General features: G+C 61.3%; 3 protein-coding genes across 12 annotated transcripts in view; 2 read left to right on the plus strand and 1 right to left on the minus strand.

Annotated features, from left to right (window-relative positions):
- Positions 1–18,088, plus strand: part of DGKZ (diacylglycerol kinase zeta) — a 41,869-nt gene extending 23,781 nt beyond the window's left edge. For 3 of the 8 annotated variants that reach the window (XM_079789067.1, XM_079789070.1, XM_079789071.1), the window contains exons 2-31: positions 6,402–6,510; positions 6,832–6,927; positions 7,248–7,325; positions 8,405–8,461; positions 8,896–8,964; positions 9,776–9,847; positions 9,948–10,064; positions 10,165–10,236; positions 10,513–10,608; positions 10,867–10,949; positions 11,051–11,111; positions 11,203–11,316; positions 11,408–11,548; positions 12,084–12,162; positions 12,341–12,396; positions 12,514–12,576; positions 12,680–12,753; positions 12,836–12,947; positions 13,335–13,534; positions 13,723–13,823; positions 13,945–14,024; positions 14,115–14,184; positions 14,327–14,367; positions 14,884–15,023; positions 15,833–15,864; positions 16,075–16,118; positions 16,547–16,667; positions 16,757–16,790; positions 17,018–17,117; positions 17,374–18,088. In XM_079789067.1, the coding sequence (XP_079645193.1) occupies positions 6,402–6,510; positions 6,832–6,927; positions 7,248–7,325; positions 8,405–8,461; positions 8,896–8,964; positions 9,776–9,847; positions 9,948–10,064; positions 10,165–10,236; positions 10,513–10,608; positions 10,867–10,949; positions 11,051–11,111; positions 11,203–11,316; positions 11,408–11,548; positions 12,084–12,162; positions 12,341–12,396; positions 12,514–12,576; positions 12,680–12,753; positions 12,836–12,947; positions 13,335–13,534; positions 13,723–13,823; positions 13,945–14,024; positions 14,115–14,184; positions 14,327–14,367; positions 14,884–15,023; positions 15,833–15,864; positions 16,075–16,118; positions 16,547–16,667; positions 16,757–16,790; positions 17,018–17,117; positions 17,374–17,490 (2,629 nt within the window). In that variant the 3' untranslated portion in view covers positions 17,491–18,088. Of the gene's footprint in view, positions 1–893; positions 6,081–6,401; positions 6,511–6,831; positions 6,928–7,247; positions 7,326–8,404; positions 8,462–8,895; positions 8,965–9,775; positions 9,848–9,947; positions 10,065–10,164; positions 10,237–10,512; positions 10,609–10,866; positions 10,950–11,050; positions 11,112–11,202; positions 11,317–11,407; positions 11,549–12,083; positions 12,163–12,340; positions 12,397–12,513; positions 12,577–12,679; positions 12,754–12,835; positions 12,948–13,334; positions 13,535–13,722; positions 13,824–13,944; positions 14,185–14,326; positions 14,368–14,883; positions 15,024–15,832; positions 15,865–16,074; positions 16,119–16,546; positions 16,668–16,756; positions 16,791–17,017; positions 17,118–17,373 lie in introns of those variants that run through there. The other 5 variants (XM_079789068.1, XM_079789069.1, XM_079789064.1 and 2 more) reach the window with 4 other exon arrangements.
- Positions 18,089–18,373: 285 nt separating this feature from the next.
- Positions 18,374–21,174, plus strand: MDK (midkine). 3 transcript variants are annotated; one of them, XM_079788806.1, is made up of 5 exons: positions 18,374–18,490; positions 19,596–19,672; positions 19,820–19,987; positions 20,090–20,251; positions 20,854–21,174. In XM_079788806.1, the coding sequence occupies exons 2-5, from the start codon at positions 19,597–19,599 to the stop codon at positions 20,877–20,879; spliced, it is 432 nt and encodes a 143-aa protein (XP_079644932.1). In that variant the 5' UTR covers positions 18,374–18,490; position 19,596; the 3' UTR covers positions 20,880–21,174. The 3 variants fall into 3 exon arrangements, with proteins under 3 accessions (XP_079644932.1, XP_079644931.1, XP_079644930.1); XM_079788805.1 differs by lacking the exon at positions 18,374–18,490 and adding an exon at positions 18,600–18,778; XM_079788804.1 differs by lacking the exon at positions 18,374–18,490 and adding an exon at positions 19,227–19,339.
- A 1,179-nt stretch (positions 21,175–22,353) lies between these two features.
- CHRM4 (cholinergic receptor muscarinic 4) lies at positions 22,354–23,787 on the minus strand (the record flags this gene model as incomplete). Its single annotated transcript, XM_079788831.1, has 1 exon — positions 22,354–23,787. One exon carries the CDS (start codon positions 23,785–23,787, stop codon positions 22,354–22,356), a length of 1,434 nt encoding a protein of 477 aa, XP_079644957.1.
- Between the last annotated feature and the right edge of the window lie 399 nt (positions 23,788–24,186).

The raw sequence follows: 24,186 nt of genomic DNA on the forward strand, positions 1-24,186 counted from the left end.
TAACATGTAATGGGCTTATTGTTTTGAAACAAATTAATAAATATTTTCAACATTTCTTCATTTTAGTTTCTAATATAGTAAATATTAATGGCTGTAACCTGCATAAATAAAACCTTGTGGGATCTTCAATCATTTTTAAGAGTTATAAAGGGGTCCTGGGACCAGGAAGTTTGGGAGCTGCTAGCCAGGAGTATAAGTAGGGGTGGCATTCTGGGCAGGATGGGTGTGACATGGGCTGGCCTCTCCTGGACACAAGCCAGGACAGCTCTGACAGGCCCCCTCAGCGGGGCTTGGAGACCCAGCTCAGCCACTTCTGAGCTGTGAGCAGTCCCCGGCCTCCACGAGCCTGTCTGTTCAGCTTGGACCACACTGCCGCCCTCGCAGGGGAATTACAAGCCTCCTGTGTGATAATGCTTGTAAAAGTTCTTTGTAAGTTATAAAACTCTCGACAGATATTTATTTTTGTGGGTTTTTTTGTCTGGAGCCAGTGCTTAACTATCTCAGACACTTTCCCCAGACCCCCGAAAACCTGTCCAGTGGGTGCAAAAGGCATTAGGTGGCCAGAAGCGGAACCTGTCTGACCCCCACTTCTCCCTCCTCAGACCTCCCCCCCCACCCCACCCCTCAGCTGAGATAGGGGCTGCACTGTAACTAGTGCCAAGTGGAGGGGAGGCTTCAGCTCTGCCTGGGGACTGTGTGTGTGACTGCCTGTATGTGCCACCCCCTCCGCGCACCCACTGCCTGCTTGCTGCAGGGCCTGGAGCCACCGCTGGGAGAGGAAGTGCAGTTGGTTACCAATCGGGTTATTTTCATAACGGCTGTCTCAGGCGGGGAGGGGCAGGAGGGGGGAGGAGTGGCGAGGGGGAGGGTGCAGAGGAGCAGCCAGGCGGCTGGCTCTCCAAACTAGGACTTGCTCAGCAAGAGGCCAGCAGCCTGGAGCTGGAGCCAGAGCCAGGGTTCGCCTGCCCACAGGGACCCCAGTCCCCACCCACTCGCCCACCTCCTGCCTGCCACCTGCCTTCAGATCAGGTCAAAGGGGGCTCCCCCAACCTTTCCTTGCCTTCTGTTTCCTCCCTCCTGCATCTGTCTGGGTGGGTCTGGGTTGGGGTGGATCAGGGTGGGCCCAGGCACCATCCCTAGAAAGTCTCCTGCAGCTGATGGAAAGGGAAAGGGGAGGTGGAATGTTTGCCCCCAGCCCGGGCAGACCCAGCGGAGGTAAACATGACTGGCCTGGTTGCCTCCTTTATCCTCCAGGCTCCCCTGCTCCCCACTGTGCTTTTTTTTTTTTTTTTTCCAGGATCCCCTGAGTGAGTAGAGGTGGGGAAGTTGGGACCCTGCCTACCAGTCCCCAGACAAGAGTAGCCAGAGGGGCCTGCGGGGAGTAGGGTCCTGCCCCACAGCATAGATTGGGCACTCTGGCTGAATCCCATGGGGGGCGGGGGGTTGTATGAGCACCTCTGGAGGCAGAGGAGTCCCTGGGGGACAGGCCTGGTACCAGGGGCGCAGGACATTCCTCATGGCATGAGCAGACACCCAGGTGGATCTAGCTGCCAGGCTCTGTTCCTCATATGGTGGGTGGTAGCCACCCTGGGTACTCCTGCTTCCCTTTCTGGGTTCCCACTCCCGCCACGGGCAGAGAGAGACAGGAGGTAGCACGATCCACACCTGGTGTCTGCTGTGGGTGTGGGCTCTGCCATGTTCCTGCTCTCTCCAGGTGTTGTATCATCTGGTGCTTTATACTAATATCATCAGAATATCCCTTATGCCAACCTTCTGAACTCGATGGCATCATCCCATTTTGCAGATGAGAACATTGAGACTCAGAAGGTTAGTTGATCAGCCCAGAAAAACAATGGCAGATACAGATTTCAAAGCCTTTGGGCTTTTCCACTTGAAACCAGCATAGAGGGTGAGATAATCCGGCTGGGTGGCTGAGAGTCCTGTCCTTTCTAGCTGGAGCACTCATGCTTCTCCCTCACTACTGGCAACTGCCTGAGCCACACTCCTGTTGTCAAGGGCGCATGGCCAGACACCACCATGCATGTCTCTCCCTTAGCATCCTTTGTCCTCCTCGGGCCCCCAACAGCCAGCTGGAGGTTGATGGGGCTCGTGAGTCCTTTCCCATCCTGTCTCCTCTGGGTGTGACAGGCTTCCCCAGCCTTCCACCCAGAGGCTCAGGGGCAGCCAGTTTGCTGTTGTGTCAGAACCCTGTGGGCCTCCTCCAGGGTGTTAAAAGTGACAGAGCATGAGGTGAGAAGAAGCTGCAGCTGAGAGCTATGCTGTGGGAAAAGGCTCCAGGTTGAGGCAGGGAAAAGGCTAGGACGGCCCTGAGGCCAGCTTGTGCTCTGACCAGTCCCAGGAGAAGCCTCAGCGGTTAGGAAGTCAAGAGTCAGGCAGTTGCTGACCAGAGGACAGAGGTTTCTATGGAGATCAGAGGAACAGGAAGCGTGGCATCTGGGCCTGGGAGGGGAGTGAGGGGGGCTTGGGAACATAGAGGCTTGGGTGCCTGGCAGGAGAGCTTGTCATAAAATGTCAAATCAGCCAGTCTAATAGGATCCTTGTACAGATAAGGAAACTGAGGCCTGTGAAGGGACAGCTTTGCACATGGTCACACAACACTGGCCAGGCCTGCCTTGCTCCCCACTTGGAGTGACTGCACTCGGATAGCTGAGGAGACGCCTAGCAGATGTGGACTTGGGATTGTCCAGCAGTGTGTGGGCCAGACTGCTGTGGGGGCACCTGTAAGTGGCCCCCGTGTCCTGAGGTGGAGTGTGCAAGTGACCTCTTCCTCCTGGCCCCTCTTGTCAGTGAGGATCTGGAGCAGCAGATAGGGCCTAGCCCTCAGCCCTCACCACTGCCCACAAGAGCGCCTGCTGCACCTCCCCCACCCCCACTGACTGTGGCCTTTTGTTTTCTGGGTGACACTAGCATCAGGCGGTGTGTCCGGGTGACTAATCTCCAGGCTGGGCAGCTGTCACAGGGCAGCCTGACCAAGCGGGTGGGGAAAGCTGATACCCTGAGGGGTGCTGGCAAGCCAGTGCCCTGGCAGCAACGGGCAGCTGGGCCTTCAGGCTTCTCTTCCTGGGTGCGGAGCAAACCCTGAGTCAGGCAGTCTGGGTTTTGGGTCCCAGTTCTGCCGCTGACCAGCTGTGTGACCTTGGGCATTATTACAGCACCTCTTCAAGCCTCAGTTTCGTCACCTCTATAATGGATCCATTGATCCCGCCTGCCTCACAGGCTTGTGGCGGGGATCAGATGAGGTGGTGAATGCAAGTGCTTAGCCCAGGGCCTGTCGTGTAGGAAGCGTTCAGCAAATGGGGCCCTTATGTTTCTAGGATTCCCTTTCACCCCATCCCACTTTCGTGCTAGCTCTCTCGCCCACGAGGAAAGACCCCACTCCCACTGCGTCTCCGGGGTGCAGGCTTCACCTTCACGTAGACTGGGGTTCCAACTTTGGCTGTGCACTACCTAGCTTTGGGTTGGGGGCAGGTTGCTTCTTTGAGCCTCAGTTTCCCATCAGGAACATGACGTGAAACTACGTGTTGTTTAAGGTGGCTGTGGTTCACAAAACGATCTCTGTGTTTGTAAAGGGCACGACAGTGCCTGACACAAATGAGCACTTAGTAAACACTAGCCGGGATGATACTGATTTTAGAAAGCAGCCAAGAGCCCTCTGCCCACAGAGCTCACCTCCTGCCCTTTTTCCTCTCACCTTCAGGGGCTGGTACTGTGACAGGCAGAGCTGGAGCCAGGCGGTCTAGAGCACTGCTCCCCAGGCACGGCTGCCTGCGCTGCTCACTGATCACAGGACTCAGGCACTTCCACCCGTCCGCCTGCCCCTCAGCACCCCTGCACCCATCCAGGACTCCAGCCTGACACTGCCCGCCCAGACCCACAGGGCAGTAGCAAATCAAAGACGGAGTGGGTGGGTAGGTGGGTGGGAGGAGTAGGTGCTAGGTGTGTAGCCAGGCCTGACTCCTCAAGCCCATCATTTCCCACCGTGTGTCCAGGGCTCCCACCCACTTAGGCCCTCAGCAGGCCAAGTATTTCTCCTGTCAGCCCCAGGCCGATGTCTGAGTGCCGTGACTCAGACCGCCCTGAGACTGTCAGGGCTCAGAAGAGCACCCCATGGAGGGACACAGGCATCCCTGGGCACTCTGGAGGTGCCCCCCCCCCCCAAGCAATGCCAGGCTTTGTGCCATTCCCTCACTGTTAGGGAGAGACAAGGCGCAGGTGATCCTAGTGGCCTGTGGAGAAGGGGTGGCAGGAACAGGTGAGCTGGCACAGAAAGTGGAGCAGGTGTTCAGGAAGGTCACCAAGGGGCCTGCCTCCCTGCAGGTGGCTCAGGGCACTCAGTGTTTGGGATTGAGTTGGGGCTTCTAGCACTCCTTAGAACAAGCACAGTTCACAGGCACCCTCCACAGCAGGGCTGGAAAGGTTTTCAGACATCACCCCGTACTTTCACACATGGGATGTCCTTGCTGTGCCTTAGAGCAGCTTAGTTCCAGAAAAGTTCTTGCTCTCAGCCCCGCAGAGATACAGACACGTGCACAAACCCAAATCCAGAAGGCTTTTCTCGTGGCTTCTCCTCCCCCGCAGTCTCCTCATCCCCCCGCCCCCCATAAAGACTGGGGTGGCCTCTCTCCCTGCATCTGCCTCCAGGCCTCTGAGGGCCTTGCTTTCCCGGGTCCTCTGAAACTTAAGGCAGATGTCAGACACTGTGTTTCTAGGTGCCACTCAGCCTCACCCCAAGACTGGAGCTGAGAATCAGGGAGTCGTATAGAGGATGAGTGTCTTTGTTTTATGATCGTGCCTTGGTTTGTGCCAGGCCGGGAGGGGATACCTAACCTAACCCGCACCGAGCTGGTGGCGAGAGGAAGGGCCTTGCCCTCTGCCCTCGTTGTCTAGGCCAACTCCGAAATGGAACCCAGGACTCCAGACTTCCAGTTTCCTTTTTATTTCACTTTACATCAGCTTCAGGCAAGAGAAGTCCTTTAGGCCAGACTTTGTGGATTATGGTGCCTGGACTGGGGAAGCCGGGATTGGTAGCTGGAAGTGCCCATTACTCCTGGGGCAGCCTAGAGGTATAACTGGGGAGAGCATCAGTGCTCCAAGCTTGGGAAATGTGGGCTCCCTTGAGGGTTCTCTGGTACCCTCAGACCCCCTACTTACTGAGTCAGAGGCCATAGTCATCCCGCCCCCACCACCAAGTGTCTCCTCTGCTCAAAGGCAGAGGCTGTGCTGGGCTCCTGGGCCCAGGCAGGGCCATGGCCCAGCCCAGGCCCTGATGCTCCTGGTCTCTGTGCCCAACAGGCGCCCGCCTGCCCCTGCATGGAGACCTTTTTCAGGAGACACTTCCAGTGGAAGGCGCCAGGCCCTGGAGAGGGGCAGCGGCGGCCCAGTGGCGTGGGGCTGCCTACCGGCAAGGCTCGGCGCCGTTCCCCTGCTGGTCAGGCCTCCTCCTCGCTAGCACAGCGGCGCCGCTCCAGCGCACAGCTCCAGGGCTGCCTCCTGAGCTGTGGGATGCGGGCCCCGGGCACCAGCCGCCGCCGCTCCAGCACTGCACCCCCAGCCCGCAACCCCCGCTTCATCGTGAATGAGGTGCCCACCTCACAACCTGCCACTGTTGGGGCTCAGCTTCTGGGTGCACCCCTACTGTTGGCCAGACTTGTGGGCATGAGTGAGGAGAAGGAGGAAGAAGGGGTCCAGGAGGAGGATGTGACAGTTGCAGCATTGAGTACCACCCAGCGAGACACCAAGAGATCAGGGCCATCCCCACGCCAGAGTGCGGGGACCCTGCTGCCCGCATCCCGTTGCCGCCGGCGTGGGCGCCGAACCTCCTCCCACCTGCTCCCTGCTGACGTGGTGTATGACCAGGCCCTCTGGGGCCTGCATGGTTACTATCGGCGCCTCAGCCAGCAGCGACCCTCAGGCCAGCACCCTGGCCCCGGGGGCCGAAAAGCCTCAGGCACCACAGCTAGCCCCGTGATGCCCGCCCGTGTGCGCCCACTCTCCCGCAGGCGCCAGGTAGCCCTACGGCGCAAGTCGGCCGGACCCCAGGCCTGGAGCGCCCTGCTTGCGTAGGTATAGCTGCGGCGGGCAGGGCAAGTGGTGCGGCCTCCAAGGGGGCTGGCATGGAGCAAGAGCCTCAAGGCTCTGCCTGACCTCAAGGCACCCTGCTTTGGAGCAGCGCCCCAGAAGGGCTGTGAGGAAGGCTGAGTCTCCTGCAGGAATCCTCTCAGAGTCTTGGGCTGCTGGGTGGGGGTCCTCTACTCTCCCTGTTGCTGTCCCTATCTTGGCCTTGAGTTGAGGTCACAGTGAGGGCAGAGGTCCCAGGTGGGGAGGGAAGAAAGCAGAGTCACCAAGTGCTCAGCTGGCCTCAGCTGTCTCCTTTTCTATAGGAAAGCTATCACCAAGTCGGGCCTCCAGCACCTGGCACCCCCTCTTCCTGCTCCCGGGGCCCCCTGCAGCGAGCCAGAGCGGCAGATCCGGAGCACTGTGGACTGGAGCGTGAGTGGCTGGGTGCTGGGAGGGGCAGATGGGTACTGTCCCCATTGGGCTCTGGGCCACACAAGCAGTTGGGAGTGGAGGTACTATGGGCAGCTGTGAGAGGAGTCCATGGGCCTATGGGGTCAGGGCAAGCCTCCTGGGTGGCCACGTTTGAGCCAAGTCTTCCCAAGTAGGGACAGTGGAGAAAACAGGATGGAGCAAAGTAGATAGAGGTGGCTGGAGCAGGTTTGTCTTGGGAAAGAGAGGTTGTCGGGCCAGGGCAGGGGCTGACAGGTGAGCTGGGTGGCCAGCATGCACTGAGTATGCTCATCTCACTTCTAGGAGTCAGCAACATATGGGGAGCACATCTGGTTCGAGACCAACGTATCGGGGGACTTCTGCTATGTCGGGGAGCAGTACTGTGTAGCGAAGATGCTGGTGAGTGAGTCGTGTGCAGCACACTGACCCCTGGTGATGGAGCCAGATCTAGAAGCCTGTTGGCCGACCCCTGCTGGCTGGACAGCTGCAGCCCCTCCCGGGGAAGGTGCAGACTTGGCTCTCACCTGAGCGCCCTTGCTGTGGGCTACCTGAGGGTGGTGAGAGGAATGGGAGCTGTGTCCTGATGCCAGAGTCAGTAGTGGGGGTTGCTGGTGCACACAAAGGGCGGATGTGCTGGGGAAGATGTGAAGATTGCCTGCCCTTGAAGCAGCATCCTGCGTGGAGGTACCTGGTGCCTCAGGGCCCTCTCTTTCCTATAGCAGAAGTCAGTGCCCCGGAGAAAGTGTGCAGCCTGCAAGATCGTGGTGCACACCCCCTGCATCGCACAGCTGGAGAAGGTGAGTGTGGTGGTTCGACCTTTCCCGCCCCGCCCCTTCAGGTGCTGAGCCCTCTCAGAGTACACGTGTCTGCACGCACATATATGTGAGGTACATTACACAAGCATGGCCTGCCAGGGGTGCCACAGTGTGTAAGGTGGGGAAGAGCCAAGGACCCTCAAGCTGATGTGCCCACATTTGAATCCTGGCTCCCACCTTTATTAGCTGCTATATCCCCACTGTCCAGCATGGGACACGTTGACTGTTACTCAACAGGATGAATTAATAAAGCATGGCCATAACACCGTTTTATCAGTAGCCAACCTAACACTTGGAAGGGGCAGTTGCCTTGCTGAAGCTTCATAGTTGGCTCAGTCATGTGTAGTCCCAAAACCTGGCTCTACATACTGCGACTGTAGAGACCTTTTCCCAAAGTCCATTGTCCAGTGTGTCTGCAGCTGGGCCGGAGGGTCCAGGCAGAGGCGGGAGGGCTGCCAGGGCTGATAGGGCTCCCCAGGCAGCAGAAACCCAGACCAGCATACAGGAAAGCCTGTACGACTAGGAATGGCACCAACAAGGCGAACGCGGGCTGCGTCCCTCAGCCCTTAACTCGTAGAATAAAGCTTCCCCACACTTCGCTAAGGCCGAAGCAGGGACAGTTGGGAAAAAAGAAGCAAATGCAACCTCAGGCATTATAGACCTGTCATCACCCCCTAAAGTGAAAGTCAAACCAGGGTTCCACAGTTTAGCTGCAGGTCTTCAGGGACCAGTCAGCACAAGTCTGCTGGCAAGGACTGGGGTGTCTGCAGGTGCCTAGGCTGGGAGTGCCGGAGATGGAGGGAAAATATAGGAAACCATGGTGCCGTTCTAGTCCCTCCCCATCCCAGGGTACTGGTCAGAGGAAGGGGAGCTTCCTTCTGGCTGGTGGAGAGGAGGCAGGATGCAGGGAGGTGTCTTGTGTTCTAAGGGCTCCCGGGATAACTTGGAGCTCTCCTGTCTTGTGAGGAGAATGCTGACTACCCTTTCCTGCAGGGGTTGGCCATATGCCTGACCCCAGAGGGGGGTTCTGACATTTTGGTGGACACTGTAATCTCTCACAGATAAATTTCCGCTGTAAGCCGTCCTTCCGTGAATCAGGCTCCAGGAATGTCCGTGAGGTAAGTGCTCACGGTAGTTTAGGGGCAAGGAGACCCCAAGTTTCCTGAGTGGACCTCTCTGCAGTGTTCCCAAGTGCCACCAGAGGGCTCAGCTCTTTCTAGGCTGTTTGGGGACCCAGGGAAGTACAAGAGGGATCTGAGTCAGGCAGGAGTTAGCTGTGGGCCCTCCCAGGGAAGTACAAGGGATTAGGCTCTGAGAAAGCCTCAAAGGGGAGGGTCTGGCTAGCCCTGCCTACAGAGGGGGTGGGGCACCACTTGCCCCCACGTGCCCCTGCCCCTCCTCTGAGCCTTGACCCTGCTCCGGGCCTTCATCTCACGACAGGACTGTGGAAAGCTTCCCATTCCTCCTCATTGATATATTGAGGGGTGCAGGCCATGCTCAGGGCTCCTCTCCTCCACGCCTCACTCCAACAATATCTCTCCTCCTCCACCAGCCAACCTTTGTGCGGCACCACTGGGTACACAGGCGGCGCCAGGATGGCAAGTGTCGGCACTGTGGGAAGGTGAGAGGCCTGCCCAAGGAAGTCAGGTGGCCTGTCCGTCACTGTGTCCCTGGAGTACAGAGTCCCAGAGCTCACGCTCAGCAGGATGAGTCACAGTCAATTCCAAAACGCCCTGGTCTCTGGGCTGGGCAGAGAGCAGGGGGGAAGGGCTTCTTCCAGCGCAGTGTGTCGGGACTGCTTTGAGGTCAGTGAGCCCCCTGAGAACCTGTGGTCTTGAGTGCTAACTCGGCAGGTGTTTGCTGAGCGCCCGTTGGGTGTGGACCACTGAGCTAGGCAGCAGGTTCCTGCCTTCCTGGAGGGGGCAGTGGCTCGAAGACACACTGCAGGTGGTCTTCCCAGCACTGTCCGCAGTGATTTCACTCGCTTGTTCGTGGTTTACTTCTTGTCTGTCTGCCTCAGTAAGTGTAGGTCCTGAATGGTCTTGCCCCGCTTTCCTCCGTTGACCTCAGTGCCCAGCACAGTGTCTGGCATACAGTGCCCTCAGTGACTGCAGTGTACAAGGGAGTGACCAGGGGCCTGGCCGGGTCTGGGGTCCGGAAGGAGGGATCTGAGTCAGGCAGGAGTTAGCTGTGGGCCCTCCCAGCAGACCTCAGGTGCATACTCAACACTTTGCAGTTACCTCAGAGTACAGGCCCCTGGCCAAGCCTCCTTGTTCTGAGGGCTTATTTTATAGTGTGTTGTGTGGTGTGTTTTTTTAATTTTAAAAAATGTGCTCAATTTCCCTGGGTGGAGAGAGGTTGACAACAGAAGAGGGCCTGGGTCTGCTGCTCCAGGCCTGGCCCCTGGCCCCCCAACCACCTGTCCACCCTAGGGCTTCCAGCAGAAGTTCGCCTTCCACAGCAAGGAGATCGTGGCCATCAGTTGTTCCTGGTGCAAGCAAGCGGTGAGTGTGCTCGCCCTGCTCCCGCAGGCCATCCCGTGCTGCGCTGGGTTGGGGTCCCAGGGCTCAGCTTGGCCCAGCTCAGCTGTGTTCCCCCCTCTAGTACCACAGCAAGGTGTCCTGCTTCATGCTGCAGCAGATCGAGGAGCCGTGCTCCCTGGGGGTCCACGCTGCTGTGGTCATCCCGCCCACCTGGATCCTCCGTGCCCGCAGGCCCCAGGTGAGGCCTTCCTGCACCCTTGACACCCCAAACCCACTTGGGGTCTGCCAGCCACCCCAGCTCACCCACCTGCTCACCAATGCCCCTGCTTCCCTTGCAGAACACCCTCAAGGCCAGCAAGAAGAAAAAGAGAGCGTCCTTCAAGCGGAAATCCAGCAAGAAAGGTCCCGAGGTTAGACCTGGGGCCAGGCGGGCGGCTGGAGGGGACAGGAGAGAGGAGCCTGTTTCTTGGAAGGTGCCATTGGCTCGGCCTTTGGTGGGTCATTTTGGACTCTGGGGCCCTGAAGAGGATGGGAGGTCAGACCTGCGAGTTGCTTCTCTGTGGCCAGGCCCACCATGAGCTCTGACCCAGAGGTGGTACATGGGGGGCGGCCAGGGGTCCTGCTGAGCATGGGGGTAGGGTCCACCAAGACTTGAAGGAGCCTTACCTACGGGCTGTGTTTCCCAGGAGGGCCGCTGGAGACCCTTCATCATCAGGCCCACCCCGTCCCCCCTCATGAAGCCCCTGCTGGTGTTTGTGAACCCCAAGAGTGGGGGCAACCAGGTATGCACAACCTCCCTGCTCCACAGAGCCTGGGGGGAGGCATGGGGTCAAGATTCCTGCCCCTTTCCCCAGAACCCACAGCTGTTCCAGGTTCCATATCAGACTTCTGCCCCGTCTCTTTCCCAGGGATTCTGGGGAACATCTAATCCTGTCTCTGCCCCTTGCCCCTTATTGGGCCTGCTTCCCAGGCCTTCTCCCTGTGCTTCTCCCCACCTCAGCCCACCACCCCTGACCCTCTTGGCAACTGGTCCCCCACAGGGTGCAAAGATCATCCAGTCTTTCCTCTGGTATCTCAATCCCCGACAAGTCTTTGACCTGAGCCAGGGAGGGCCCAAGGAGGCGTAAGTATTGGCCAAGGATCTGTGGGGACAGTGGTGGGGGCTTGCCCAGTGCTCAGGGTCCAGCCCATATGCCCTGACCCGTTCCTGTCTCCTCACCCCAGGCTGGAGATGTACCGCAAAGTGCACAACCTGCGGATCCTGGCGTGCGGGGGTGACGGCACGGTGAGTCCTCCTGCTTCTGGCTGGGCCTGGGCCTGGGCCTGGGCCTGGCCCCACTGGCCTGACCAGGACTCTTCTGCTCTGGCCCCTCCAGGTCGGCTGGATCCTCTCCACCCTGGACCAACTGCGCTTAAAACCACCGCCGCCTGTTGCCATCCTGCCCCTGGGCACTGGCAACGACTTGGCCCGCACCCTCAACTGGGGCGGGGTGAGAGCCCATGGGAGGCGGGCCGCTGGGGTGGGCTGTGTGGTGGGGAGGCCTGTCCTCCGGAAGGGCTCCGTTTCTGCTCTCCCACCAGGGCTACACAGATGAGCCTGTGTCCAAGATCCTCTCCCACGTGGAGGAGGGCAACGTGGTGCAGCTGGACCGCTGGGACCTCCGCGCCGAGCCCAACCCTGAGGCGGGGCCTGAGGAGCGTGAAGAGGGTGCCACTGACCGGGTGGGTAGGCCAGGGCAGGGGCAGTGGGTGTCTGGGATTCCCCGGAGTCATAGGCTGGGCCCTTTCCCATTCCCTTGTTCTGGGGCTTTGGTCAGTCTCTTCATTTCTTCCAATGTCGGCTTCTTCGTCTATACAATGGGAATAATGGAACTCACCTCACAAGACAGTCGTTATTCAGCCACTTGGCAAATATTTACTAAGTACCTGCAACCTGCCAGGCCCCGTTCTAAGCAGTGAGCAAGACACAGTCCCCCTGTGGAGCTCCTACCGACTATGGCACACGGGGAAGGAAAGCCAGGGAAGAATGCCAGCGGGAGGGGGTGCTCTTGTGTACAGGGCACCTAGGGGAGCCGAGGGGACAGAGCCCGAGGCAGGCAGGTGGCGGGGAAGAGGTTCTGGAGGACCCTGTGAACTGCAGAAAAGGCCTCTGAAACGTGTGGCTGAGCAAGCACAGTGCCCTGGCTGGGGCTGGGCCTGGAGCAGGGAGGTGTCTGTGAGGCCTGACCCTCATGCTGGTCCCTTGACCTTTTCTCAGCTGCCTCTGGACGTCTTCAACAACTACTTCAGCCTGGGCTTTGATGCCCACGTCACCCTGGAGTTCCACGAGTCTCGAGGTTGGCAGTCTCTTGCTGAGGTGGCCGTGGGAGGCTGGGGAGGCAGGGACACAGGAGTGTCTCGGAGACTTTCCCCACCAGTGAAAGGCACCGGCGCCCAGCCCTTCCTCCCCACCCCCGCCTGTAAGCCCAGCAGGCCCAGACTGACTGACTGCCCCCATTTCTTGTCGCCACCTAGAGGCCAACCCAGAGAAATTCAACAGCCGCTTTCGGAACAAGATGTTCTATGCCGGGGTGAGTCTGGGTGTGCCAGCCCAGCAGCACCCCTCTTCCCAGGCCCCACAGGGCCCCTGCCAGAGGTGGTGAGGGAAGGTCTCTGTGACCAGATGGTGACGCCTCTGTCTCCCACAGACAGCCTTCTCCGACTTCCTGATGGGCAGCTCCAAGGACTTGGCCAAGCACATCCGAGTGGTGGTGAGCAGGCCGGGCTGCAGGCAGAGTGGACAGGCCCAGGTGGGAGGGAGGCTGGCTTGGCACACACGTGTACCCCCAACACCCTCCCCGTTCCTGTCTCCAGTGTGATGGAACTGACCTGACCCCCAAGATTCAGGACCTGAAACCCCAGTGCATTGTTTTCCTGAACATCCCCAGGTGAGGAGGGGCAGGCTCTGTGGGCCCTGCTGTCTCCATCCTGCAGGACTGTCCTCTGAGCCCTCGTGCTCCCTCCCTCCAGGTACTGCGCAGGCACCATGCCCTGGGGCCACCCTGGGGAGCACCATGACTTCGAGCCCCAGCGGCATGACGACGGCTACCTCGAGGTCATTGGCTTCACCATGACGTCCCTGGTGAGTGGGCCAGCACGGGGCCTGCCTGGAGCCCCCGTTCTGCTTTGTGCAGTGCCCAGCACGGCTCCAAGATGGAAGGGGGTGTCACCAAACTTCCCTTCTCTGGCTGGGCACTCACTGTCTCCTCCTCTCTCTGACTCAGAGTATCTGTCAGCCTCTCTGTGTCTGAGGGACACTCATCCATCCCCTCTGACTGGACAATCGCCTTATCACCTCTGTCTGGCTCTTGCCCTTACCTCCCCTCTCTACTGGGGTCTCACCCTCCCGCCGCTCTCTGTTGGGGTCACTTTCCATTTGTTCTCTGGCCAGAGCCTCCCCTGGCAGGAGCAGAGCTGGGGACCCCATCATGCTGCCCTGGCCCCTGACCTGAGCCCTCTGCGCCCACAGGCAGCGCTGCAGGTGGGCGGGCATGGCGAGCGGCTGACGCAGTGCCGTGAGGTGGTGCTCACCACGTCCAAGGCCATCCCGGTGCAGGTGGATGGCGAGCCCTGCAAGCTTGCCGCCTCGCGCATTCGCATCGCCCTGCGCAACCAGGCCACCATGGTGCAGAAGGCCAAGCGGCGCAGTGCCACGCCCCTGCACAGCGAGTATGTTCCTTCACAGCCTCCATGTGCCCTGGGCCCAAGGCCAGACTCTGCCCTTCGCTGAGCCTTGATTTCCCCAACTGGAAAGTGGCTAATAGTCCCTCCGCCCCAGGGACTATTGGGAGGAGACCCTTGGCTGGATTCCTGGACAGGGCCCTTGCCAAGTCCCCTCTTATTGCCCCTGCCCTCAGCCAGCAGCCGGTGCCCGAGCAGCTACGGATCCAAGTGAGCAGGGTCAGCATGCACGACTACGACGCCCTGCATTACGATAAGGAGCAGCTCAAGGAGGCCTGTGAGCGGCATGCAGGGCTCGAGGGGTGGGGCGGGGGAGGGGCAGCTGAAGAGCCGCCGAGTCCCCTAAGGGCAGGGCAGTGGGATATAGCCGGCTGCCAACAGCCTATTCTGTCTTCCAGCCGTGCCACTGGGCACTGTGGTGGTCCCAGGAGACAGCGACCTAGAGCTCTGCCGCGCCCACATCGAGAGGCTCCAGCAGGTGAGGCAGAGGCGGCCCGAGCCTGCCCTGCGCTGTTCCCTCCTGCTCCAGGTTCTGGCTTCACCCAGCCCCCGCCTTTCTTCTCACCAGGAGCCTGAAGGTGCTGGAGCCATGTCCCTGACATGCCAAAAACTGTCCCCCAAGTGGTGCTTCCTGGACGGTAAGTGGCCCTGAAGGGCTGGCTCCTGGCAGCCCCAATCCACGTCCTGCCTCCTCCCTGGGGGGTCCTGGGTCGGGGCAGCAGAAGACCTGGGCCTGGCCAAGGGACCCTGTATCCTCAGCCAGCTCACTGTCTCCCACAGCCACCACTGCCAGCCGCTTCTACAGGATCGACCGGGCCCAGGTGAGCACTCGCCGTCCTGCTCCATCTACAGCCGTCTTCATGTTCCATAGCATTCAGATCGTCCATGTCCATGGACAGGCATGGCCCTGCCCTCCAGAATAGGGTGCACAGGGATGGTGCCAACAGGGACAGGGAGCCAGTGTACCCAGAAAAGGCTTGCTGGGTGGGTGGGAGGGCCTCAAAGTGCAGGTGCCACCCAGGAAGACACAGAAGAAAAAGCACATCTGGCCAGGGGTCAGGTTGCCTGGAAAAAGGTTTATCAGTGGGAAGGGGCTGGTAGGCCCAGTACACAGAGGTCAGTGCCTAGGCTTGGGGATGGGAAAGGGGAGGGGTGAATGGAGAGGTGAGGGGCAGAGGAGAGCAGGCCACTCGCCTGCCTGCCTCTTGCCAGTGTTCACGTCCAGAGCAGAGGCTTCTTCAAGTCTGCTAGCCTGTGGCCCTTGCACCCACCATTGGCTGCCCTGCAAGGCTGTGACCCTCAGCCCTGATCCTCAGCCCTTGCCTCACTACCCACAGGAACACCTCAACTATGTGACTGAGATCGCCCAGGACGAGATTTATATCCTGGACCCAGAGCTGCTGGGGACATCGGCCCGGCCTGACCTCCCAACCCCCACTTCTCCTCTCCCCACCTCCCCCTGCTCACCCACACCCCAGTGAGTCCCGGCTCCTCCAGTCCCTGGTTTAAGTCCCACCTATAATCCAGCAGTTCCCGAAGCTCTGCCTGCAGCCCCAGCCACTTCCCTGAGTGCAGGCCTCGCACTCAGCTAGCTGCCTTTGTGGCCCCATCCCTCCTCCCACCCGTATGACCCTGCAGCGTCCTGTCAGCTCTCCCCCACATCTGATCACACCACCCATCTAAGCCACCGTGCCCCTGCCTCCAGCTCTCCTGCTCCCCAGCCTAGAGCCTCTCAGTACCCTGTGGGCATTTCAGGGCACACGGCCTGTGCCTGCCCCCTCCTCTCCATCACCGCAGGCCGCAGGCCGGCCCCACTTGCCTCTCGGTTCTCTGAGGCCTCAAGTTTGCCCGCCTCCGCACTTGCCTTTGCTGCCTCAGACACTTCCTGTTCTGCACGGAGCTGCCCCTTCCGCTCACACGTACACCTGGGTGTTTCCTCCCCAGAGAAGCCTTCCTGGGAACCTCATCTGACGTTGCCGTTCAATTACACTACCCTGTCCTCCTGTGTTCTTCATAGCACTTCCTGCTCTCAAAAGACTTTATTTATTTATCTCCTTGTTTGTCTCCCTGGCTAGAATGTAAGCTCCCTGAGAGCCAGTTCTCCGTCTGCCGTGGTCACTGTGGTACCTGCAGTGCCTAGGGCTCTTGACATGTAGGCGGCACTCAATAAATCATTGACAGAATGAAGGGTGCCCCTGCTTGGGGCTGGGAAGGTGACAGACTGACAGGGTGGGCAAGGAGTCCTGTGCTGTAGCTGGGTCATGTCTCATCCCACTCTGTTTGTAGGTCACTGCCAGGGGATGCTGCACCCCCTAAAGGTGAGGCTTCTCCCTGGTCATCAGCATGAGGTGGTGGGGAGGTGGGCCCGTACACAGCCTCACGCAGACACAACTGCTGAGGTACACGTGGTCACATTCACCATGAGCCCCGCCCTCGGTGCACATGCCCAGCAGCCCCCTGTGTACATTCACCCACCAACACAGCCCAGGCCTCCAGCCCTGGTGTGTAACGGGCAGGTGTTCCTGCAGGTGAAGAGCTGGTTGAGGCTGCCAAGAGGAACGACTTCTGTAAGGTACTAGTGCCCTGGCTCCAGTGTCTCCTCCTCGGCAGCCCCCTCCGGCACGGGGAGTGGTGCCTCTGGGGGGGCCAAGCGCTGTCATCAGTCTGTCATCATCTTGCCCTCAGCAGGGTCTCTGTCCCATTCTGCCTTGCCCCTGTCCAGCCCACAATCTGTGTCCCTTCATAGGGGCTTCCTAGCTCAGTCAACCTGTCCCTGGTGCTCAGAAAGGAGCGAGTCTTAGAGGAGCTGCAGGCTCCAGGGCCTGGGTACTCGGGGTGAGATAAGCCCTGACACTCCAGAAAGACCTCCAGCAGCCCCTAGGGAGTGGTGTGTGTGAGCACGCTAGTGCCAGGCCGGTAGCCTGTGAGTTGGGGGGCATTTCTGTGGCTGGAAAGGCTGGGCCAGAGGAGCCCCAGCCCTGCTCTGCCTCCTGCCCTCAGCTCCAGGAGCTGCACCGAGCTGGGGGGGACCTCATGCACCGAGATGGTCAGAGTCGCACGCTCCTGCACCACGCAGTCAGCACTGGCAGCAAGGAAGTGGTCCGCTACCTGCTGGACCACGGTAAGCTGTGCCACTGGGGCCCCTGGGCTGGGCCACGGAAGGGAGGAGAGGCTGCCAGGCCTCTGACCTGTCCCTCCCCTCTCCACCAGCCCCCCAAGAGATCCTTGATGCTGTAGAGGAAAAGTGAGTATCGGCAGTGCAGGACCCTGGTTACCCTGGAAACCCATCTTCAACCCCTCCTGTTTGGTCTGTGGGCGCCCATAAACACTTTCCGGCCAATCTGTCATCCTCTAGGCCACACCCCCTTACCCTAGGGCCCCAAACTTCCTGCCCTTTCTGATGACCCTCGGGAGACAGATGGGAGGGCTTAGAGGGCTGGATGGGGCCCACAGCCAGCCCCTGTTCCCCAGCGGGGAGACCTGTCTGCACCAGGCAGCGGCCCTGGGCCAGCGTACCATCTGCCACTACATCGTGGAAGCAGGGGCCTCGCTCATGAAGACAGACCAGCAGGTGAGCAGATTCACAGGGTGGGCAAGGAGTCCACGAAGGCCCCAACCAACGCTCTCCCAGACTTGGGCCCTTGTGAGAGGGAAGCCTCGGGGAGGGCCAGCCACCTCTGGGGATTTAAAGCTGTTCCTCAACCTTAAGAAACCTGAGCCAGCTGGGTGGAGCTGGCCCAGCCGGGCCTGGCCTCCCTCCCCCGCCCGCAGCCTGGGAAGAGCACCTGCCCTCCCCTAAGCCTGGTCACGGCTCCTCCCTCCTCCAGGGCGACACTCCCCGGCAGCGGGCAGAGAAGGCTCAGGACACGGAGCTGGCCGCCTACCTGGAGAACCGGCAGCACTACCAGATGATTCAGCGGGAGGACCAGGAGACGGCTGTGTAGCTGGGCCAGTGCTGAGGAGAGACAGCACCGGCCAGAGCACGAGCCCCCTCCTCACTGCCACATTCCAGTCGGACAGCCAGGGGGACCCACGCCCCGGGAAGGAGCCCCTGCTGCCCCCTGAGGAGCCGCCCTAACCGAGGGCTGGATTCTGAGGAGCGACAGCATCTCACCGACACCCCTGAGCCCCGGGCTGACCTGGAGGCTCACGGGGGAGTAGGAGACTGGACTGAACTGGGCAGGCCGTTGGGGAGCTGGGGCTGGGCCACTGCAGGCGCCCTCACCCTCAGTGGGTGCCCTCCCTAGCGTTTGGGAGGGGGCAGAGGGGCTAGAAGCTCTATCAGGGAGCCTTCCTAGCCACCTGGTCCTTAAGGGCCCTGCTCTGAGGCTCCTGGGAGCCCAGTCCCCACTCCTGCTCTGACCCCATCTTCCCACCAACCTGGAGCCTGCTGCATTCGCCTGCCCGCTGCCCTGCTTGGCACCTACCCCACTGACCTTCCCCAGTATTTCCTCGAGGACTGTGGCCTGGGGGTTGGGGTGGGGCTCTCTTGGTGACTTGTTTACAGCTGGGTGTGACTCAGTAAAGAGATTTTTTTTTTCCTTTCTGCATTTCTTTTCTTGCGGGATATGACAGAAGCAGGGGAGTCTGCTGGGGTATCCTCAGAGTGGGGGGACTGGACACCGTGGACCCAGACCCTTCTCTGGGTCTCCTTAGGGGGTGGGGCCCCAGGGTCTGCCCCGGACCTGACCTCTGCCGGGCTCCTAGCTCGGTGGGGCGGAGGGAGGAGCTGAGTTCCTCCCCTTCCCGCTTCCCGCAGGGACGATAACAATGAAAGTGAAAGAGAAGTGGGGCGGGGGCAGGACTGGATTCTTAGGTCTATTTGCCCTGTGGCCTCGGGCAAGCCCCCTCCCCCAGGCCTCAGTGGCTTTCTCTGTTTAGGGGGGTCGGGTGAGGTGATCCCCAGCTCCCAGGGTGGGCATGTGCTGCTGCCGCCGAAGCCAGGTCTGGAACTTCTCAGGATTTGTCAGCTCCCAAGTCTTCCCAAATCCAGGCCTGCGGGTTCCTCCTCCAACTCCCCCACCCCCAAACCTGCGCTCCGGGAAAGGCGCCGCGCCGACCCCTCCCGACCCGTGCGCTGCCTCCGGGGTTCCCGTCCCAAGCCCCCGACGGAGCAAAGCGCCTCCCGGCACCGGAGGCCAAGTGTCTGCGGAGGGCTGGCCCGCCTTTCCAGCAGCGAGCGGGGCGCTGGGGCTGAGCAGGCCCTGGGAAGCGGAGCGGGGCCCCGACGGGGTTAGACAAGGCTCCGGGGCGCGGGGGACGGAGCCACGCGAGCTGGGACGCGGGCCCAGAGACACACCGGGTCTCCGAGCACGCCTCCGCCGAAGGCTCGGGGGGAGGCCGGCGTCCTTCGGGAAGGGGGGACGGCCCCTGGGAGGGGGCAGAGGGCGGGGATAGAAAGCTGGGGCCGGGGACCGGGGGTACCGGGGCCAGACGAAGGCCTGGGGTCCGGGGACCCTGGGCTCAGAGCGGGGGGGAGCGGGCAGGAGAGCCAGGCCGCTGAGGGCGGAGGGCACCGGCGGGGCGAAGCGAGGATGCGGGACGGGCGGCGGGACGCCCGGGCGGAGGCGCCAGGAACGCGGAGCGGGAGCGGAGGCGGGGACGCCGGGGTCGGGCGGGGGTGGGGGGGCGGCGCGGGTTTGTGGGGAGGGGGCGGGCCCTTCCTCAGTGGTGGGGAGGGGGCGGGGGCCCATGTGACCGGCTCAGACCGGTTCTGGAGACAAAAGGGGCCGCGGCGGCCGGAGCGGGACGGGCCGGCGCTGGAGGGAGCGCAGCACTGCGGGCAGCCAGCGAGTGAGCGCGCGGGGCCGGCGGGGCCGCTGTCCGCCGCGGGGCCGGGCCGGGGGCGGAGGGGGGTCTGAGCTGCGTCCTGGGGGACGCCCCCCGGCCGTTCGCCCTCCAGGAGTCGGGCCCTCGAGTTCGCCCGCCGCCACCGGAGCCGCCGGAGCCTTCGGGCCTGGAAAACGGGGAGGCTGGCGGGAGGTCCCAGCGCGCGGCCCCCGCGGGGAAGGGGACGGGCGCGTGACTCGGACCCGTGTCTCCCCCCCAGGATGCAGCACCGAGGCTTCCTCCTCCTCGCCCTCCTCACCCTGCTGGCGCTCCCCTCCGCGGCGGCCAAAAAGAAAGGTGGTGTGCGGTTGGGGGGTGAAGGAGGGCTGGGGACGGGCAGGTGAGGCCGGCCGCCTCGGGGCTGGCCTCCTGGGGGCCGCGGCCGGGACCCCTGGATGGAAGGGGCGCCCCGGGTCCTGAGCTCTGGTCCCCCGTGCGTTGTAGACAAAGTGAAGAAGGGTGGCCCCGGGAGCGAATGCGCGGAGTGGACCTGGGGGCCCTGCACCCCCAGCAGCAAGGACTGCGGGGCGGGGTTCCGCGAAGGGACCTGCGGGGCCCAGACTCAGCGCGTCCGGTGCCGGGTGCCGTGTAACTGGAAGAAGGAGTTCGGAGGTGAGGTGGGGCGCGGCGGGGGCCGGGGGGGGGGGGGGCCGGGGGGGCCGGCCTCACGGAAGCCCGGGCCGCCCGGCTCTGACCCTGGCGCTCCCCGGCCAGCCGACTGCAAGTACAAGTTTGAGAGCTGGGGCTCGTGCGACGGCAGCTCGGGCACCAAGGCCCGCCAAGGCACCCTGAAGAAGGCGCGCTACAATGCCCAGTGCCAGGAGACCATCCGCGTCACCAAGCCCTGCACCCCCAAGACCAAAGCCAAGGCCAAAGGTCAGCTGCCGGGAGAGGGGGCAGGGGGGGCGGGGGGCTGCCCCCGCCTGAGAGGGGAATGGTTGAGCCTGAGGTTTGGGGCCCTGGGGAGTGAGTCCCTGTCTGTAGAGACACCTTTGGGGGGCGGGGGGCATGTGCTGAGGTCCGCCCGCCGTGCTCCGGGGGCAGGAAGCCCTTCTGGCTTCGAGTCCAGGGCACATGCTGGCAGGGCTCGGCTTTGTCCCTGTCCAGCCCGTGGAGCCTCTGGCCAGCTGTGCCCTTTCTGGCATGGAGGGGCTCGCTGCTCATGCTTCCCGGTCCTCATCGGACCCCTGAGCCCCAGCAGCCCCGAGGCCACCGGGCAGAGGTGAAGGGCCCCCCTCAGATGAGGAGGCGAGGCTGCTGCCCCGGGTTCGGGTTGGGGACTGGGAACTGGGTGATCTGAGCCCCCGGGAAAGTTTAAGTTGGGGGAGAGGGGAAGGGCCAGCAGCATAATGGCTGCTCTGTCCCACCGGCTTTCAGGTCCCTGACGGAGGGCCACTAGGGGGCAGAGTTTCCTTCTCCCTGAGGAGCAGAGGCATCACCTGAAGTCTCCTAACGCCTATTTCCTTCTTGTTTTACAGCCAAGAAAGGGAAGGGAAAGGACTAGAGGCCAGGCCTGACTGCCAAAGAGCCCTGGCCCACGGCCTCCCTCCCCCGGCCCCAGAGTAACCCACCAGTGCCTTTCGTGACTCTTCAGCTTTATCGATCATGCCCTGCCCGGTCCCTTTCCTCTCCCCCACCCCCCAAGTGCCCAAAGCGGGGAGGGACAAGGGGTTCTGGCAGCGTGAGCCTCCCCCAAAGGAGTCTGATTCCCATTCCCCTGTTGTTCGTACCCACAATGATGCCATTGCTAGAAAACAAATAAATCTCATTTTCTCCCAATAAAAGCTTTTTTTTTTAAAATATATAAAAGCCCCTTCCTGGGGATTTTGCTGTGGTCATTTGTTGGGAGGGGGAGAGTGTGGAGGGAAAGGTGGCTTTTTGGGGGGCTCGGTGCTCCCCGGAGCTCATAGAAAAAGACCAGTTTTGAAATTTCTTCCAGGGCCCCCCACTGCCCCGTGAAAGGGCACCCCCATCTGAGGCTTTCCTCTGAGCCTTTCCGCCCTTGTCCGGGGCCACACCACAGCTGGGGCAGGAACCCACAAGACGGGCTGACACTCCCAGGCAAAGGTCCTTGGGTCCAGCCACTGCCCATCCGGAAGGTTCTATCGGTTGGGAGAGGAAAGATAAGGGTTGCTTGCCAGCCTTAAACCCCACCTTCACTGGCACTGAAATCTGTGTGGGTAAAGTCCATCTCTCTGTCTCTGGTGACCCAGGACTCGTCACTGCAGAGGCCAAGGGAACACCACACCCCACCTTCACTCTGTGAAGGGGAGGGGAGGGCTCTTCAGAATCAGCGGGCTGTTCCCCGCTCAGGCTGGGACCATGGGAGGCCAGGCCTCAGCTCCCGAGTGTGAATGGAGGACCTGCTGGCCCATCCTGACTGACCGGGGCTGTCCTGAAGAAGGGGGGTGCCCCGGAGCCCACTCTGCCTGGCCTCCAGCCAGCCCACCCATCAAACCAGTACCTGGCTGAGGAGCTGCAGCAAGGAGTGGGAGTTGGGAGAGGGGGCTGAGCCTTCATGCAGGGTGCAGGGGGGCAGAAAGCACCGGTTACAACAGAATGGGGAACCCTACTCTCCTCCCGAGTCTCCTTTCCTAAGCATTGGCCTCTGCTTCTCCCAAGGGGGTCCTGGCTTCTGCTCCCCTCCAGATGTCCATTCTTCCAGCCCTGCTGGTCAGTCATAGGGCCAGTGTCCCCGTAGGCCAGTGCCCCCAGCTCCCTGAGGCAGGACAAGAGAGATGGGTCAGGCAGTCCCAGTTCAGACCCTTCCTAGGCTGACCCTCCTCTGAGCAAAGAGCTGGTCTCTCTGAATCCAGCCAGAGCTTCCTCCTGAGCCTCACAGGGTCCGGGACCTCCGTCCTCTTCAGCGACTGTGAACACGAGAGGTGCCTCCAAATCTTGCCCCCACACAGCTGAGCCATGTGGTCCCACAGCACACACATGCGACCACCAGGACCTCCTCGGACGCCCCTGCCTGTCTACCTGGCAGTGCCGATGTTCCGATACTGGCATAGCAGCAGGTGCCTGAAGGTCTTTTTAAAGGTGGCATTGCAGAGGGCGTAGCAGGCGGGGTTGATGGTGCTATTGACATAGCAGAGCCAGTAGCCGATGGACCACGCCGTCTCGGGGACGCACCTATTGCAGAAGGTGTTCACCAGGACCATAACGTTGTAGGGCGTCCAGGTGAGAATGAAGGCCAACAGAATGGCAAAGATGGTCCGTGTCACCTTACGCTCCCGGGCCGCCATCTGCCGCTTCTTGCGCACCTGGTTGCGGGCGATGCTGGCAAACTTGCGGGCCACGTTGGTCGCTGGACGCATGCCAGCTGGCGTGGCAGGCACAATCTCGATGGCTGTCACGCACTCGTTGCCTGTCTGCTTCGTCACAATCTGGATCTTGGACCATTTCGAGGCTGGGTTGAGGGCCCGGGGCTGCAGGCGAGGGGTGGGCGTGGCCGGGGTGGTGACCTCCGTGGTGGACAGCTCTGTGGGCGGTCGTTCCTTGGCATTGTGGGTGGCACTGCCGGAGCTGGACTCGTTGGACGTGTCCTTGTCGGCCAGCGGGCGTGGCGGGGGCGGCAGGACGGGCGGCGGCGCCTCCTCCAGCTTCCCGTTGCGCAGCTCCTCTCGGGCGGCTCCCGGCGGGGCTTTCTTGGCGCTCTGCTTCATCAGGGGGCTCTTGAGGAAGGCCAGCGGCTTGGCCTTCTTCTCCTTCGGGCCCTCCGGCCGGTGCTTGTGCACCCGGCTGCGGCTGGCCAGGGAGATGTGGATGTACAGCACCGTCATGATGACCACCGGCAGGTAGAAGGCAGCGATGGCGGTGCCGAAGGTCACCGCCGGGTTGGACAGGAACTGGATGAAGCACATGTTGTCGGGCACTGTCCGCTCGCCCACCACAAACTGCCAGAACAAGATGGCAGGCGCCCAGAGCACAAAGGACAGGACCCAGGCGGCAGCAATCATGAGGCCGGCCGTCTTGGTGGTGCGCCGGGCCGGGTAGGTGAGGGGCTTGGTGACGCAGAAGTACCGGTCAAAGCTGATAATGAGAAGGTTCATGACCGAGGCGTTGCTCACCACGTAGTCCAGGGCCAGCCACAGGTCACAGACCACGGCGCCCAGAGGCCAGTAGCCCTTGATGATGTACACGGTGTAGAGGTTCATGGAGAACGCGCCGATGATGAGGTCGGCGCACGCCAGGCTGAAGAGGAAGTAGTTGTTGACCGTCTGCAGCTGCCGGTTGACCTTGATGGACAGCATCACCAGGATGTTGCCCACCACAGTCACCAGGCTCAGCGAGCCTGTCACCGTGGCGATGAAGACGATCTCCACAGTCTCGTAGCTGTTATGGGTTGCCGTGACCGGGCGCACAGACTGGTTGCCTGAGCTGCCGTTGACGGGTGTGAAGTTCGCCATTGTGGTTAGCAGTGTCTGGAGGAGGAAGGAGAGAGGGGAAAGGTGAGCTGTTGAAGTGGATTAGAAGGGTGATGTCGGGCAACTGGAGTCAAGGGGCCAGAGGAACCTCATCCTGCGGAACTTTAGGGAGCTCTGTCCCATCACCTCCTCATTTGTGTGTCCATCATTATTGAGTGAGCGCTGGGTGCTGCGGTTACAGAGTGAGTGAGACACGCTCGGCCCCCACTCTCACAGAGTTTACAATCGGATCAGGAGAGACACACAGTGAGCCACGACAAAGAAGTGCTAGAAAGAAAGCAAGGCAGAGTGATGGCACAGAGAGTGGATGGGGGACAGAGGGGAGGGCTGTCCCCTGCTGGCTGACCAGTGACGGCCTCTCCAAGGAGGTGATCTGGATGA

This window comes from Cnephaeus nilssonii (assembly GCF_951640355.1).
Source record: "Cnephaeus nilssonii genome assembly, chromosome: 13".
Taxonomy (NCBI): domain Eukaryota; kingdom Metazoa; phylum Chordata; class Mammalia; order Chiroptera; family Vespertilionidae; genus Cnephaeus; species Cnephaeus nilssonii.